The sequence below is a fragment of the Plectropomus leopardus genome, chromosome 13 (assembly GCF_008729295.1).
Source record: "Plectropomus leopardus isolate mb chromosome 13, YSFRI_Pleo_2.0, whole genome shotgun sequence".
NCBI classification, from domain to species: domain Eukaryota; kingdom Metazoa; phylum Chordata; class Actinopteri; order Perciformes; family Serranidae; genus Plectropomus; species Plectropomus leopardus.
This window is the reverse complement of record NC_056475.1, coordinates 1,401,989-1,418,782: the sequence shown is the minus strand read 5'-3', so window position 1 is coordinate 1,418,782 and position 16,794 is coordinate 1,401,989. Positions and strand designations below refer to the sequence as shown.

Below are 16,794 nucleotides of genomic sequence, written 5' to 3'. Positions count from 1 at the left end.
CGCCCCTTTCAGCTAGCTGCTATTGGACGTTTAAGTCCGACTTAAGGTGTGTACATGAAAAGTAAATCGACCTCCAACCGCATTATCTGGATGAGTCAGTCCAACTTTGAGAAATTCACCTTGATTTCAGTCAGACGAACATGTTAACATGTATTTTAAAAGTCATATTTTAGACGGACTAACACAATAGTTTGACTTTTTCTCACATCATGTAAACATTAAGACTGTATTTTTTGATGGCTCCATTTCTGAAAATGTTCAAAGTTTTTTATGGAAAAAAACCCTGACACTTCAGATTTCGCTCATATCACCTGAACTATCTATCACGTTGGAGGAGATGTATTCTAGAGAGGACGCAGCTTTGGAGAGAGTTTTAGTCCACTGTGTGAAGAAACTGAAACTTGATAAGACTTTAATGGGACACACATATTATTTAATACTGCAACACCGTCAGAGACAGAAAAGCTTCATTTTAGAGAGAAACTGATTCTCATTATGCGGCTTTCCATTACAGATTTGTGCAAAACGTGAGCAATATTTTTGAAATATTGATAAAACACAATTGTGAGATGACTGTGTTTCCACTGATGTTCTGCGACTTCTCAGGTGATAACATCCCAGTAACCATGGCGATGGATGTTCAAAACATTAGCAGCTTTATTTCTATTGCAGCCACCAAATTAGCCGTCATTATTTCAATCCAAGGCCACGTAGGCGTGTTATGGAGCCGTGATGGAAAGGCGAGCCCCTTATACGTGGGAGCGCTCACATATGAGGGCTTTCTGGGAGATTTCACAGAGGAATTATGGATTCAAAACTTTCTCCGAGTTATGTGATGCAATAACAGCTCTTGTAACTCCTGCTGCATCATGAGGGAGCCAGTTCCTACTGACGAGCACTCAGACACAGCATCATGTGACCAAGAGCTTAAAAACTTGCAATAAATTGGAGTTTTTTAGAAATTGACGTGTTTCCATTAGGCTTATTTTATATCTGCAATTTCAATTTGTGTAATTTGAGGGTTAATGAAAATCCGCCTTCTGACAGAACAGCTTGATTTCACAGAGAAAAGCTGATTCTCATCGGTATCATTTAAATCTACAGACATACAGTCAGCATCTTTTAAATCAGTGATTCTCAAACTTCTTTCTGTAACGTAAACCTTTGAAATATTTTTTCGGCCGATCATCCCTGACGAGCGCAAAACATTTTTGGTAGAAAAAGAAAACAGAGGTACAACACAGCGCCGCGACATCAGTGTCTGATTTACTAAACAACATTTTAACTGAAAAACACTTTCAAATTTGAGGGTTGCAACTTCAAGGACGTAAATTAAAACATTAAAACATAATCTTCTGCATACTGACGGTGTTTTATCGATTCTGGTTTCTTTGTCATTTGTCTCTCCGTGTTTTTAGCAGCATCGCTGCTGCACTTTAACCACGACTCCATCATTTGTGTCTTGATGGCGGCAAGTGATTGATTGACAGGTGACGGCATCTGACAGGTGGGGTCAAACGATCCTGGTTTGGGGGAGTCGGGTATTTTTTTTAAGATATTGAGATTGAATATTGATTATAAAATTCAGTATATGAACTTAGATTAATATTCTTGCTGAATGTTTTATAATATAATTATTTTTTAGGAGTTATGCATGACTGCTACTCTTTAAAATACTTTTTTTTAAAAGTCTCACGTACCCCCTGGAGTACTGACACGTACCCCCGTTTGAGAAATGGTGCTTTAAATCTACTTTTACGGGACGGAAATCACGTAGACGCTTTTTCAGTTTAGAGGCTGCTGAATGTGAGTTTGTTAAACGTGCAGCTTCACGTGTGCAGAAGCATCAGAGGGAGGAGGCTTGTTTGAGTGTCATGGCGGATCCCTCAGCGTGCGGCCCATGACCCGTTGTGACCGTTTAGCACCATATCAGTGTCATGTCTGTGAAGTTAAGCGAGGCTGTCCCTGCTTTATCTTTTGGAAAGGAGACCAGATGGCGTTAGTAGTGGTGACGAAAGGCCGGCAGGAGGCACTAATTCCATTGGCCCCCGTACAAAAAACGGTGCAGGAATGAGAGCACGAAACTGCTGATGTTTCTGTCCCCGACTCATTTCGGTGCTCGTTACCGGTGATCGTGATCCCTGCGTGCTGGTGAAACGCCCACCTTCATGTCAGCTCAGACGTGCTTAAAGCGCTCCGCCTTCTTGTGATTGTTAATTAGCTTGCAGCACTTTATACTCACTGAGCGAGCTGGCTTTAAGTGTGTGTGGTTCGCCGCTGTAATCTGGCTGCCGTGTGCCAAACACAGGAGCGACACAAGAGCGAGGCCGAGGCGAGATCCCAGAGCAAAGTTTATTTGTTGTTTCGCCGCTTTTGCAGCTCATCGTGACTTCTTTGCAACCTAAGCACATAGGCTGATTTCTTCCAAAAATATGGGGGGAAGACAATGAGTGACCTAAGAAGACTTTACACATAATTGGCAAGAAATTTAAGAAAAAAAGCTACAAGAAAATCACCCGAAAATTAGGAAAAAACTGTAAAATAAATAAATAATAGCATGACTTGAACATTAGCGAAACAAAAGAAAGAAAATGATCGGAAAATTAGCCCCCCAAAAGGGAAAAAGGATAAAAAGATAAAGAAGAAATCAAAACAAGAAAATGGCTTGAAAATTGGCCAAATAAACCTTTAAAATAACCTGAAAATTAGCCAAAAAAAGGAAAAAGGTTAAATTAAGGATTAAGTAAGAAAAGAAAATAAACTGATATTGGCAAAAAAGAAAAGAAAAGAAAACTAATTAAATATCCAAAAAAAGAAAAACAAGATAAAAAATAAAACTGAAACAAAAAAATCACCAGAAAAAATAGCCAATAAAAAACTAAACCCAAGAAAATGGCCTGAAAATTAGGACAAAAATGGTCAAAAACAAGGAAATGACCTGAAAAAGTGCTATTACACACACACACACACACACACACACACACACACACACTTCTGTAACATAGTTTTAAAAGATATAATGATAAACAGAGTTTTATAATTTTCAGGTCATTTTCTTGCCATCTTTTCCTAAACTCTTGAGGCATCTCTTGCTTCATTGCCTTTTTCTCCCCAAGTTTTAGGAAACCAAACATTTTTTTTCTCAGGCTGACTCAGCTCTGCGTCGCAGGTGACGTTAAGGAGAGAGTAAACTTTAGATTTAACCCCTCAGTGACATCAGTCTGCAGGTGAAAACTCCTAAAAAAGCAAAGGGACTGTGGGAGCTCACAATGACGAGCTTAGAGAGAATAAAATCAGGGTTCGGGCGAGCGCCATGATATAATTCCTACATGGTTTCGACGAATGAGCGCAGAGGGGGAATATTACGTAATGCCTCATTTATACAATGCTACGAGGAATAAAGGGACGGTCAGGGAGAGTATTAGAACGCAGCCGAGGCTTTTATGAATCATTTCAAAGGTTTATGTGGCAACACACTAACCTGACAAAACCCAGAGTGACCTGACAAAACGCTGCATGTTTCAGAGACCTGACGGGGTGCAGAGTTTCCTCTCTGTTCTCGTACCGACCCACAATTAGCAGGAAAATTCAGAGCTCTGAGAAATTAATCAAGCATACTTTATCTTTTTGATGCACAAGTTAAAAATGCAACAGCGAAACAAAATAAATATATTTAAAACTAAAATCATGACTTTGAAGTTCTTTGAAAAATGTTTTATGAGGAATATTTTGTATTTATGGTGTTGTTGCATTACCTAAAATTCATGAAGTAAAAAAAAAAAAAAAAGGTATCGAGGAGTAAAAAAAATGATGAATGTCCCGTCTGTGTCGTCTCTTTCTGGCTAGACTTTGTACATAAACAGATATTCTGATGGTTTTGATTCATTTTTTAATTTTTTTATTAAGAAGATAAAAAGTAATATTTATTTTGAAAAAAAAAGAACAAAATTTGTTTTGCTGATTTATTACTTTATTTAATTTGGTTATTTTATTGCTTTTAAATTAGGTGTGTTTTTACTTTTGCTGGTTTTTTGGTTTATTTATTATTTGGTCTTATTCTTTAGGTTTTACTCGTGTGTTGTCAGCTTTTACTGGTCTAATTTATCACATTTTATTATATTTTTACTTATTTTATTCACCTCAGTTAATATGTGTTATCCTATTTTAATGGCCTACTTTCAGTATTATATTTTATTTAATTTGAAAATTTTTTTTCAGTTTTGACTCAGGTGTCCTTGTATTTTTTTTATTGATTTGTTCTTCATCTTACTTATTATTTTATGAGTTTTTTATTTTTAGTTTCAATGGATTCACTTTGTGCTTCCACCTGGAATTTAATGTGCTATATAAATACAAAAAAATGTTTAAAAACTTTAATAGTTTAAATAACTCATACATGTACTTTGTGCACATGAGCTTTAACATTTTATGTGCATAAACCTTCGATGCAAAATGCGCTTTAATGCAGGCATGTTAAAATTTATGGTTATTTAAAGACAAAATGAGCCTTCAGCTGCAGCTCGACTCAACGTTTCTCTGACTTCTATTTTCAGACTGTAACTGAAGCTTCGGTTTGTCTTCTGTCCCGATTGGACAGCAGGTCCTAAAGACTCAACAGAGGACACATAAATCTGCTCCTGAGCTTTTTGCAGATGCACGTTTAATACGACAAGATGATCTGAACTTTAACCCTTTGAAATCTAGAACAATCAGTTTTCTTGTGCTGCGTTCAAACAGCTTTTCACACATTCAATTTCAAACTTTAAATCTCTGAAACTTGAGCAAATCGGTTTGATTTCTTTAAAAAACATGAGCAATGGATGTGATGAATGAAGGATGTCCTACAAACGCCAAGAAATTAGGAAAATGACCTGAAACTTTTGTTTTAACAGAGAGACAGAGCAAAATTATTAGAAATTATAATAAAAAAAACACAAAAATGCCTAAAAAACTTGAGTTACTGATATTATTATAATAGTTATTTTTCCAGATATTTTTATATTTTTGTTGTTTTTTCCCTTTTTTCTAAATCTTTTTATCCTCCTTTTTTGGGGTAAATTTTAAGAACCAATTTCCCAGGTCTCAAAGGGTTAAAGGTCCAGTGGGATATATCGTCAGAAAGGAATTAAATATTCATAACTACGTTTTCTTTAGTGTATAATCGCCTGAAAAAAGAACAGCTCTGTTTTTGTTACTTTAAAATGTGCCATTTATAGGGCGCACAGTGGCTCAGAGCGGGCGCCACACGTGCAGACCGTGGGTTTGATTCCAGCCTCGGCCTTTTGTTGCATGTCGTCTCCTCTCTCTCACCCTTTCACGCTAAAATCTGTACTATCAAATAAAAGCAAAAAAGCCCCATAAATAATCTTAAAACAAAAAAAAAAAAAAAATTGGCTTTTGACATGCTTAGCACTTTTGGCGAAGTTTCAGTTAAAAATCTTTTTTTTTTTTAATTTTAATTTAAATTTTAAGTGGAAACAAAACAACTTTTTGACTTTCTCAGGTGGTGTGAAAAAAAAAAGATGTAAAATCTCTAAGCGCACGCAGAAAAGCGTGATGATGATGCTCTATCTCATAATGCTAATAAGAGTGAAAAATACTTTATGTACCTGCCTGTGATTTGGAAATGCTCCTATATCTAATTTAATTTTATCTAAGTTCTTCTTTGGCTACATTTTTACCACTGTATTTCACAAAAATTGGGCCTGTAGTTTTTCTGTAATTCTGCTGACAGAAAATCAAACTGCGATTCATCAACAATCATTTACGGAAATGCATCAATTTGCAAAATGTGTGTTGCAGAGCAGTGAGCTGCGGCCCGGCTGGAGCGTGAAGTTTCTGTTTGTGAAAGTCACTTAAACTTCCTGCAGCTCCGTTAACTCGACACCGTGTGTCACAAGTTGTTGTGTTTTGGGTGTTTTACTTTTTTTATTTTACTTTAACGGCCGTGCACGAGTGAGAAAACGAGTGCTGCTGCTGTAGTCAATATATTACCTCAGTTATTTTTTTTTTTCCACACTGATGAAAAAATACGTTTGCTGAAATTATTTTTAACTGCACATTACTCACAGTGGTGAATATATTAATGTCATAACCATTTTCAGCACAGACGATAACCACTGGGGGAAGAGCTGCGATGATGTAAATGTAATTAATGAATGTGTCACAGAAATCCTTTTCACTTTGAGGTCCAGTATTTTCTGGTAAGGCATCTGAAAATAGGGCCTATAAAAAGAATAAATAAAATAAAAAAATAAAATAAAATAAAATAAGTATTATTATCATAACACAGCAGTGCTGGTGATATTAGACTAATTTAAAAAATAATGCAAAGATAATAAATTTACATACCAAATTATAAAAAATAATAACAACAATATTGTTTTTTAAGAGAAGAGACTGAATAAGATTATTTAAATATTAACAAGTCACACTGTTGATATTAATCTTTCTGTGAATTAAGTGATGTATTAATTTTTTTTATAGAATATTCAATAAATTAATTGTTATATCAGTCGACTAATCAAGAAAATAGTCGTTAGATTATTAGAGAAAAAGAATAATTTATAGGTGCAGCACTAACAAAAATCACAAAGTCCCTGGCAGAGTTAACAATTAAAAATAAGTACATAAAATTCTGCTGGAAGTATTACGACAGAAGTATAAATTATTATTAATTAACGGCCTGGATGGTGGATGCAGCCACGTCTGTCTCCATGTCGAGGCCAGAAGAAGACACATTTTTGATGTTTATCTTTTTGTAAATTAATTGCTATAGCAATAGAGTAATAAAATAAATAATCTTTAGAATAGTCAGTGAATTAGTTATTATATCAGTCGACAGTCGAAAAGATAATCGGTGGAGGTAATAACTAAGTTAATACTCAAACTCTCTTGAAAGTACAAAGACAGTCATTTAAATAATTTTTGCCTTTTAAGGACTGTTTGGTGCATTTTACACACTTTTCATTCTTTGATAATTTTGGCTTTGTTCATGCATACGACATAAATTTAGTCCAGATTGTGTATTTTTGTCTGATCTGTGAATTTCCAGCTCAGCTCCGACAATAAGTCTAAAATACATCATTATTTTTGACCATATTTGGCATATGGAGAAAATACATGCTGTTTCCACAAGGTGACCAAGGTCACAGTCAATGTAGCTGAAAATCACTGATATATCTCAGACTGTGATCATCTTAAAATAATCTACTTTACATGTAGTATTTTAAAAATAATTCTTCTTTTTTCCATCTAAAAACAAAGTGGCATCATGAAAAATGACATTTAAGGGTTGAAATTCTGAAAATTAATGAATATTTGATATTTATTAAAAAAAACTCAATGAAAATAGAAAATAGCATTTATGTATAATATCTTTTAAAGCTTGATTTTGAAAAGCGCATTTTGTGTGCAGAGCAATACAAGTGCGTCTTATATTGAAACGGGCCCTAAGGGTTAATTAACCCTTTGAAAACCTCAGCAAATTGGCTTGATTTCTTTCAGAAAACGTGGGGAGTCAATGAGCCATGAAAAAAATAAATGACCCAAAAAATAGCAAAAAAAAGTAAATTACTGGAGAATCATTAAAAAGAAAAATACTGAGTTTGAAAAATGCTTAAAGATAATAAAATATTTCTGTGACATAATTTTATATTTATAATTATAATCATAAACATAATTTTCTCCTAGCTTTTTTCTTTTTCCCCGACATTTTTCCTAGATTAAAAAAATAAATAAATTCCTATTTCCTTTAATTTGTTGAACATTTGTTGCTCATTGCCTTTTTTTCTTCTATGTTTTTGAACAAAATCACACTAATTTAGCTCAGAGGGTTAAACACTTGTAAAAGGCATTTGACAGCAGCACAAGAAAAGTGATGCAGCTCCGGGTTTTAAAGGGTTAATGTGCAGGTCGGAGGGATGCAGTGATGTTTATCCTTATTTTATTTACTTAAACTGGTATTATCAGGTGGACTTGACCCACTTTAAGATGCACTCTGTGTATTTTACTCTGATTTGATTTGATTTTTACATGCAGGTTTTATTATGTCCTGTATGTGTTCTGATGTGAAGCACTTGGTGCATTTAATTTATTTCTTTTAAAGCACGCCGGGCTGCATTTCTTGTATGAAAGGTTTCATACAAACACAGTTCATTATTCTGATGATGTCCTCGCGCTGAGGCACAGCCGCCGCCTCTGAGCGTGTTTTGGTCAGAGGAGCTCCCGGTCGGAGGCTCACCTGTGCCTCGCGCAGTGAGGTGCCGCCGTGCACACTTCCCACTGATGTGGTCCAGCGCACACTAAAGGATCAAGTACACCTTGGGCCCATGCGTACTAAAGCAGCAGGGTCAGATCCCATTCAGCAGGCCCTGGATGCCATAAGCACATTGGTGTAATCCCTGCAGACTACTGAAACGGGTAACTGGATCACTTCTTTTAAAAGCACCTTAATGGATTGGCCTGGCCGTTGATTTTCTTTTTTTAATGCGGAGCATATCGATGTCCACCAATCAAACGCTCTACCACCCCGTCGCCGCTAAGTCGGCCCGTCTGAAATCTACATCTGGAAGCTCCGAAATATGACAGTTATAAAACCGGGTTTGTGACAGACGGGCTGCCCTTGACTATAGGCCTCGTGCACGTCCCGGCTCTCTGGTTTGTAAGAAAAGTGGCAGTGGCATTCACTGAAAGGAATATTAAAAGACAACAGCTACGAGAGAGAAAAAGAAACATAAATCTCCTTAGCTGAGAGCCACACTGTTGCACAAACGCTAAAAATCTGACAGAATAAACTGATTTTAATATCGCAATTCTCTCTCGTCATGACACTGAATAGTTTTCAACTTTGAGTCCTGCACAGATTCACATGAACAAAAATAAAAGATAAAACTACTGACACAGACACGACAAAACCCAAAAGGTGACCTACCCCTCTCGTGTGATCTGTGGCAGCGTCAGGGTCCCTCGGCCTGCTGGTTATCCAGAGCAGCGCGCGATGGAAAAGTCTTTAGTGCGGCTGCAGTCTTACCTACCACCCAAAAACCCTCTCACCGCTGCCACAGCAACAGAGAGCGGATTACTGGACTGTACCATTCTGTTGTTAGAGGGGATTAGAGTTCACACAACATGGCCCCTTTCTGGGTGTGCGCGTGCCACCGGGGGGAGTGTGCGTGTGTGTGCGTCCCACAAACGAGAGATTACCACAATCGGCATTCTCATCTGAGCTCCACAGGCCGAGCATTTACTTCTGACACACAGAGGACAATTTTACCAAAAAAGAAAAAAAAAAACAACCCTGTTGGTAAAATGTGTTTTTTTTTTGTTTTTGTTTTTTTTAAAGTGAAATTCTATTAAATTTGTACTGATCTGGATTAATCTCTACACAGCCTCCATTATTATTATTATTATTATTATTATTATTATTATTTATTATTATTATTTTTTTTTTTTATTTTATTTTATTTTTTTTTTTAATTATGTATTTATTTTTCTTTTTTTTTATGTATGTCCTTACATTTTCTGGTTTCCTTTACCAGATCATGTTCTTGTCTTGTGTTTTGTTGTGATTTATTTGTGCCAGTCAGCTAGTTACCATTGCTACAGTTTGATTGAATATATTATTTAAAAATGTAATAAAATGTTAATCATAAGAAAAAAAAAAGTCACATTAGTAACACTAATTGAAAAAAATTATGAAATTCTACTAAATTTGTACTGACTTGGTTTAATCTCAACACAGCCTCCCTTATTATCATTATTATTACAATTATTATTATCATTTTCATTTTTTTTTTTATTTATGTCTTTTTATTTTCTAGTTTCCTTTACCAGATCATGTGAGTTACTTGTGCCAGTCAGCTAGTGTCCATTGCTACTTTTTGACTGAATGTATTTTGGCCTTTAAAAAAATTAATAAAATGTTAATCATAAAAATAAAAAAATAAAAATTCATAACATGCCTGTAAGTGATGCCATAAAAACACAGAAAAAATTTACCTCTCAAAGCTAAATTTCCAAATAATGTGCTTTTTTTTGCATTATCTTCATGTTTATTATAGTATATGTGCATTTTTTACTTTTCGGTGAGTGGCTGGTGTGTGTGTGGAGCTGCTTCTAAGAAGTGCACAGAGAGCGGATGAGTATTAAACGCGGAGCGGATCAGAGTGTGTGACTTCGGTATCTTTGATCAGGCCCAAGTTCAAGGCAGGGAATCATCTCATTATGGCTTGTGGCAGATTAGTTTCGGGTCCAGCGACAAGCCATTATATAACGCTGCAAAACAGCATCCATGCCAACGTAAACATACGCTGATATTTTAGAAAAAAACTAGGCGGGCTCGATTTAAACATTATTAAACAACATTCAGTTTAAAAAAAAGATACAGGAGCCATCGACGCTCCTGTGTGATAAAACAGATCTGGTCTGTTTGTCTTCAATCACATAATTAACTTAAAATACGCAGAACATTTTAGAGAAAGTGTTAGTTTTTCCACCTTTACACTGATTTATATTACAGTATATGCAACATTTTTGTCTTTTTATTTTAAAAACTGATCCCCACGACACAGAAACTATGACAGGATTTGCTTAGTCATGATATGTGTACATACAGATGTAAAGATACATTGTCTCTGATGGTCGACCACAATATGTGAGTCAAATAGTAGAATATCTAACAGTACACAATAAACACCTAAACCTTCCCTTAATTAAAAAAAAAAGATTTTTTTTAAAAAGGAGTGTTGTATTGTCAATTATCTCTTTTATGCTTTTGTTTTTTTTTACTGTACATTATTGTTTATTTTTATTTATTTATTAAAAAATAAATAAATGTATCACTCATTATTCTTAAACATTAATATAAATAATAATACTACAATTTATTATTGTCATTGTTGTTATTTATTATATATAATTGTATATAATTTTAATAATAATTATGTAATTAGATTGTTTGTCCATCACTCTATTTTACTTCATTTTAATTTTTATTTATTAAATATAAAACAACAAAACAACCTAATATTAATAATAATAATAATATCATTAATATTATTATTGTATTTTATTTTTATTGATTTTTAATTTGATTTTTTTTTTGCATTATTATAACAATCTCTATTTTATTTCAATATCATCTTTATTTATTGATACTTTTAATTAATCTATTATCATTAATATTTCATTTTAATTTTTTTTATCACTATAACTATCGTTCTTTCTCCTCATGTATAGAGGTATTACCATTCATATGTACAGAAATGTGCATTTCAACACAGAACGTCTGATTCCTGTTTGCCCTGAAAATTTCAATTCACACAACTGTGAAGAAAAAAAAAAGCTGAGTCATTGCTAGTCTGATGCCATGAACCGTTAATTGGATGTCATCAGTTTTGGGTTCTCTGATTATAATCACTGCAGACCAACAGGGGTCAGTGTAGAGTTGTATTCTGAGTGGTGACTCTACCTTCTCCTCCTCCTCCTCCTCCTCCTCCTCCTGAATGTCCCCACACCTCTGGGGGCCCCCGGGGTCGGGACTCTGGTCGTGCTTCTGTGTGGATGATGTGACGGACAGCTGCCTCTGGAGGCGCAGCACCTCCCTCTGAGACTCCCTGAGGAGCCTCTCAAATTCCACTCGGCCAGATGGGAGACAGGAGCCCTGCAGACCGAGACCGAAACGCCATCATCTCAGCATTTTAATCAAGTTTTCACACTGCGTCCCATCGATCTGATCCAATGACTCATCATTTCCACTGATCATACACAAGCTTCATACACATTTTTACCAATATATGAGTTTTTCATGACTTTGAGGCAAATTTCAAAGACCCTAAATTGTCTGAAATGGCCATCAGTTCTTTTTTAAATACACATTATTAAAAAATAATGAATTCATAACAGGATTAAAACTGAACATTTAAATATAACTTTGGGACTGTTCATAATTTATGAGACGAGAGGGTGATTTTTGGTGATGTTTAAAGAACGCAAACTTTTTTTTTTCTGTAAAAGATTTGGTTGATCTTTTAAATAAAACTTTTTTTTTTATTTTCAGCAATTTAAAAAAAAAAGACATTTTTTTGTTTTTAAGTTTTGGTGGGGACTCTCTTTAAGGAAAACAAAGAAAAAAATATTTGGGCACTTTTTTTTCTTGTCCTCCAAACAGGCGTACTTTCTTCAAAAATCATCAAAATAACACCATAATGGCAACTCTTGTTCCAGGTTTAATTTTTGGCAATTTTTTAAGAAACCTTCAGGCATTTAAAAAAAATTGGGTGATTTTTTAAAGATTTTTAGTTTTTTAAACAAACTCTTAAGTGATTTTTAAAGCTTTTTTTTTCTCTTTAAAACACGCCTTCCAAACAGGCATGTTTTCTTCAAAAATCACCAAAACGACACCATAATGGCAACTCTCATTCTAGGTTTAATTTTTGAAGAAAACATTTTGGCTTTTTACATTTTTTTTTTATTCATTTAGTTTTGCATTTTTTAAAGAAAAACTGAAGAAAATATTTTGGCAATTATTTTTGTCTTTAAAAACCTTCCAAACAGGCATGTTTTCTTCAAAAATGACACCATAATGGCAACTCTCATTCTGGGTTAAAAGCGAAAGGAGTATAAACAGGCGATGTTGATGTATTCTATGAAAATCTAAATCTGGACATTATATTTAAGGACCACCTCTCCCTCATTGTAAATAAGTGCTGAGGTTGAAGCTCAGTCACTCTCTGTCTGGATCAATAGACGGCTCAGCCTGCAGGACGCGTCGTTATTAACCCCAACAGATGTTTACATGCAGCAGAACGAGCTCTTAAGTCACTGCAGCAGTAATTAAAAACAGGCACTTAGACAGGCAGCCTGTTCCTGCTCTGTCATCCAGTCCTCAGCAGTGACGCAGAGCTTTGTCATGCAGGCTCAGAGTCAGGATGAGAAGTACCCATGATGCCCAGCAGAGAGCGAGCTGGTGGCGTTATGAGCCCGCAGCAGGGACCATGACACCAAACTTAACCCTTGACACCTGAGCAAACTGGCTTCGAATAAAAAAAATGTCCCCAAAATTAACAAGAAATTTGTAAAAAAAAAAAAAAAAAAAAAAAAAGAAGATAATTACTTGAATATTAATTAATCAATTAATTTATATGTGTATATATATATATATAAAAGAAATTTAAAAATAAAAAAAGATTGAAATGACCTGGAAGAAGTGCTTTAAAAAATTTTAAATAATTCTGTAACATAATTTTGTTTGATAATTATAAATAAAAAAAATTCCCTAGCTTTTTTCTTTTTAATGCCTAGAGCTTTTTAAAAATAATTTTCTAAATTGTTTCCTGTAGTTTGTGGAACATTGCTAACAAAGTTCATTCTTTCTTGTGTTTTTGAAAGAAAACACACTTTGCTTCTTGTGAAAGGTGTCTGAACTCAGCACGACTTAAGTGATGTCGCTCCAGGTTTCAAAGGGTTAAAGGATCACTGACGGGCAGAGGTCTGTGCTGAATGATGCTTTTAGTTAAGCAGTTTAACCCTTTGAAACCTGAGCAAAGAGGTTTTATTTCTTTTAAAAACTTGACGAAGATGCAATGAGAAATTATTATTAAATTAAATTACTGTAAAAAATTAACTGTAAAACATTTACAGGAACAATACCCGAAAATGAGCAAAAACAGAAAATTTAAAAAAAAAACAAAGAATGAGAAAACATTTTTCGCATAAAATTTTTTGATAATATAAAAATAAATTAAAAAAAATTCAGGTAATTTTCTTGTCACAATTTGTTGGACATTTCTTGCCATTGCCTTTTCCCACCATGTTTTTTTAAATAAATTGAACCAATTTTTAAACGAGGTTAACAAAGTGTCAAACTGTTTGTGAACGCCGTCTGAATCCAGCACAAGAAAACTGACGTCGCTGCGGATTTCAGAGGGTTAAACTGAAGTCGCTCTGGGCCTCAAAGGGTTAAAGTGGTGATGTGATAAATACCTTGCCGCTGCCGAGCCGAGCCTCCAGCTCTCTGCATTCCTGCTGGAGGGCAGCGATCTCTTTGTCTTTGGACAGCAGAGCATCAGCGTGCTGCGCGAGGTCACGAGCTCGCTGACGGGCGAACGCCCTCTTGTACTGTTCCACCGACCCGGGTCTCATCAGCGACGGAGAATTCACCTGCACGAAAAAAAAAGGGAAATATGTTTTAGGAAAATGATTTGAAAATTTCCAGCCTGCCACCAGAAACCCAGCAAACAGCAAAGGTGTGCAGGTGTGACCAGACATGACAGAAAGTTCCAAAAACTGAAACTGAAGAATGAAAAATTGACTCAAACTGAAAGGACCTTAAAAAAGCAGTTTGCTATCAGCTGTGCTTTTTCAACTAAACAGAGTAAATCACAGTGAGATCTTTGCGAAATAATAATCTGTACAAACAGGCTGAGGGGTTGTCTGATAGGGGATCTGATAATCCAGGGCCAGAACCACCATCATCAATGCAGACTACACTTTTTGTTATATATATTATTACTCTAATTGACACTTTTTATTTTAATTTACTCTTTCAGTGTTTTACCTTTGTATTAATCATCCTATTTATTTGGTATTCCTATAATTTTCTTTTATTTTTTATTTTCTTTTATTATTATTATACATTTTATTATTTTTTTTAATGTATTTATTTATTTATTTTTGCATTTTTTTTTTATTGCTTACTTTAAATTTTTGTTGAAATTAATTTATTTATATTTTCCATTTGCATTTTCACCGTATGATTTCCCCAAATTAATTAATTTATTACACGCATTCTTTATGCATTTGTTCTTTAAGGCTGCTGTCATTTAAAGTGCGTGGTGAGGTAAATTTTTCGGTTGATCAACGATACGTGCTCCCACACCACACATTTGTGGAAAGACTTTCTTTCTTTCAGTTTTACGGCTCAGCAAGTGTATTATCAAATCTGTAATCTTAATTAAATTTTTTCTACTTGATCTGAAAAACAGAAGTTGATATTTGTGTTCTGGCAGCACATCAGGTTTTGAAACATACGAGAAATGTTTCATTTTTTCATCCTCGGCTGTTGTGCTCGATGTTTAGTTTGCTTTATGTAACCGTTTTTTTGTTGCGACTTTCTCCTGAAAAGTGAGTTCTTGCAGCCGTTCGAGTGATGCATTAAATTATTCAACAGGGTGCTGTTTGATTCTCCAACAAGGCTCTCATTCATCACACGCTCCTCTCTGGTGACGTGCTGATCTGGACGCTGCTGTTTCACAATGAGTCACTCTGCAGCGTTAGGCGGTCACACAACGAGGGCGAACTCGCCGCCGTGAAACGGTTACAGCTGTGGGTCCCAACTCGTGGGTCACGGTCCAAAAGTGGGTCGCGGGTCCATTCTGAATGAGCAGCAAGTGACGCATGAACATGTCAAGTTTATGGGAAAAAAACGCAGTGAATTTGCAGCACAGAGCTTTTATTTTGAAATGAGGTGGGTTTTTTTTGTTTTTTTTAACGAGGACTGTAACTGTTTCATTGTCCTGTTCTTGGTATTATGTGGTCTGTTTGTTGTGTTTTAATAAGAATAGGCCTAAGTTATTGTTCTTAATTTATCAGAGGAGAGGGGTGGCTATGTTTTTATCCTCCCCAAAGCTGAGGATATCTTTCCTTAAGCTTTCCTGAGAGATTCGGGAAAATGCATGACGTGATTGTCCCAAATGATGTGTTCAATGACTGTCAGAAATGTGAAATGAAATGAAATTAAATTCTAAAGATAATTTCTGTTTTTACAGTTTCTGGCTGTGATGAATTTTTAGGGTGATTTTTTGGCAGGCCTGTGGGTTTGGAAGACATTTTTAAAAAAAAAAAAAAAAAAAAAAAACATATTAAAAGATAAAAAAAAAATCTGTAAACATGAAAAAGAAAGTTGCCATTTGGAAAGGAAAACAAAAAAGCTTAAGTTTTTAAAGAAAAAAAAAAATCAGTGCCAAAAAGTTTTTAAGAAAAAAAAATTTGCCATTTAAACAAAAAAAATCATCAAAAATCTTAAAAGAAAAACACATATGCAAAAAATTTAAATGAAAAAAGAAAGCATGCCTGCCAAATCAGCGGGCACATCCGTGAGCTGTTGAAACAAATAATTTTAAATAATAATAATCAAAAAAGCACTTTTTTTGGGGAGAAAAAAGAAAATCATCGGCAAAAAGAAAACAAACAAAAAAAAAAAAAAAACAAAAAAAATGCCAAGAGGTTTTAAAAAAAAACAAAAAAAATCTTCAAGGAAAAAACAACAACTTCAATTTTGAAAGAAAAAATAAAAATTGCCAAAATGTATAACCAGCGCACCTGCCAGTTTGGAAGGCATGTTTTCTTTAAAAAGTTTTGGCAATTTTCTTTTCTTACAGAGTCTAAGCCCCAAATGTCCTCATATCCTCGAAATGGCTTTAAATAATTGCATTTTATTCTTGAAACATGTTCTGTATCATTCTTTAGCTTACATGTTATTTACAGAAATGAAACAGTGTATGTGGTCATTTCTCCTACGTGCAGACCTTGAACCAGTGACTGATCTGGAGCCGGAGGCTGCACCAGTTAAGAGCCACTGTGTCAGAGCTGTTATGTATTATATTATATTATGATATATTATATTATGTTATATTTTGTGTGCTGGTTACCACTCTGAGGTTGGCCTCCTGCAGCTTCCGAGCTCTCTCTTCCAGCCTCTTGGCGAGAACAGCCAGCTCTGTGTTCTTCCTCCTCAGCCGCCTGACCTTCTCCTCCGTCTCTGGGGCGCTGCTTTTCCGCTGCACACGGGAGAAA

General features: G+C 35.0%; 1 protein-coding gene across 1 annotated transcript in view; it reads right to left on the bottom strand.

Moving 5' to 3' along the window:
* The window catches only part of LOC121952416 (peripheral-type benzodiazepine receptor-associated protein 1), a 96,166-nt gene that overhangs the window by 47,205 nt on the left and 32,167 nt on the right, over positions 1-16,794 (bottom strand). Inside the window, 3 exon segments of the mRNA XM_042499085.1 lie at positions 11,471-11,662; positions 13,984-14,160; positions 16,650-16,778. Coding sequence (XP_042355019.1) covers positions 11,471-11,662; positions 13,984-14,160; positions 16,650-16,778 — 498 coding nt within the window.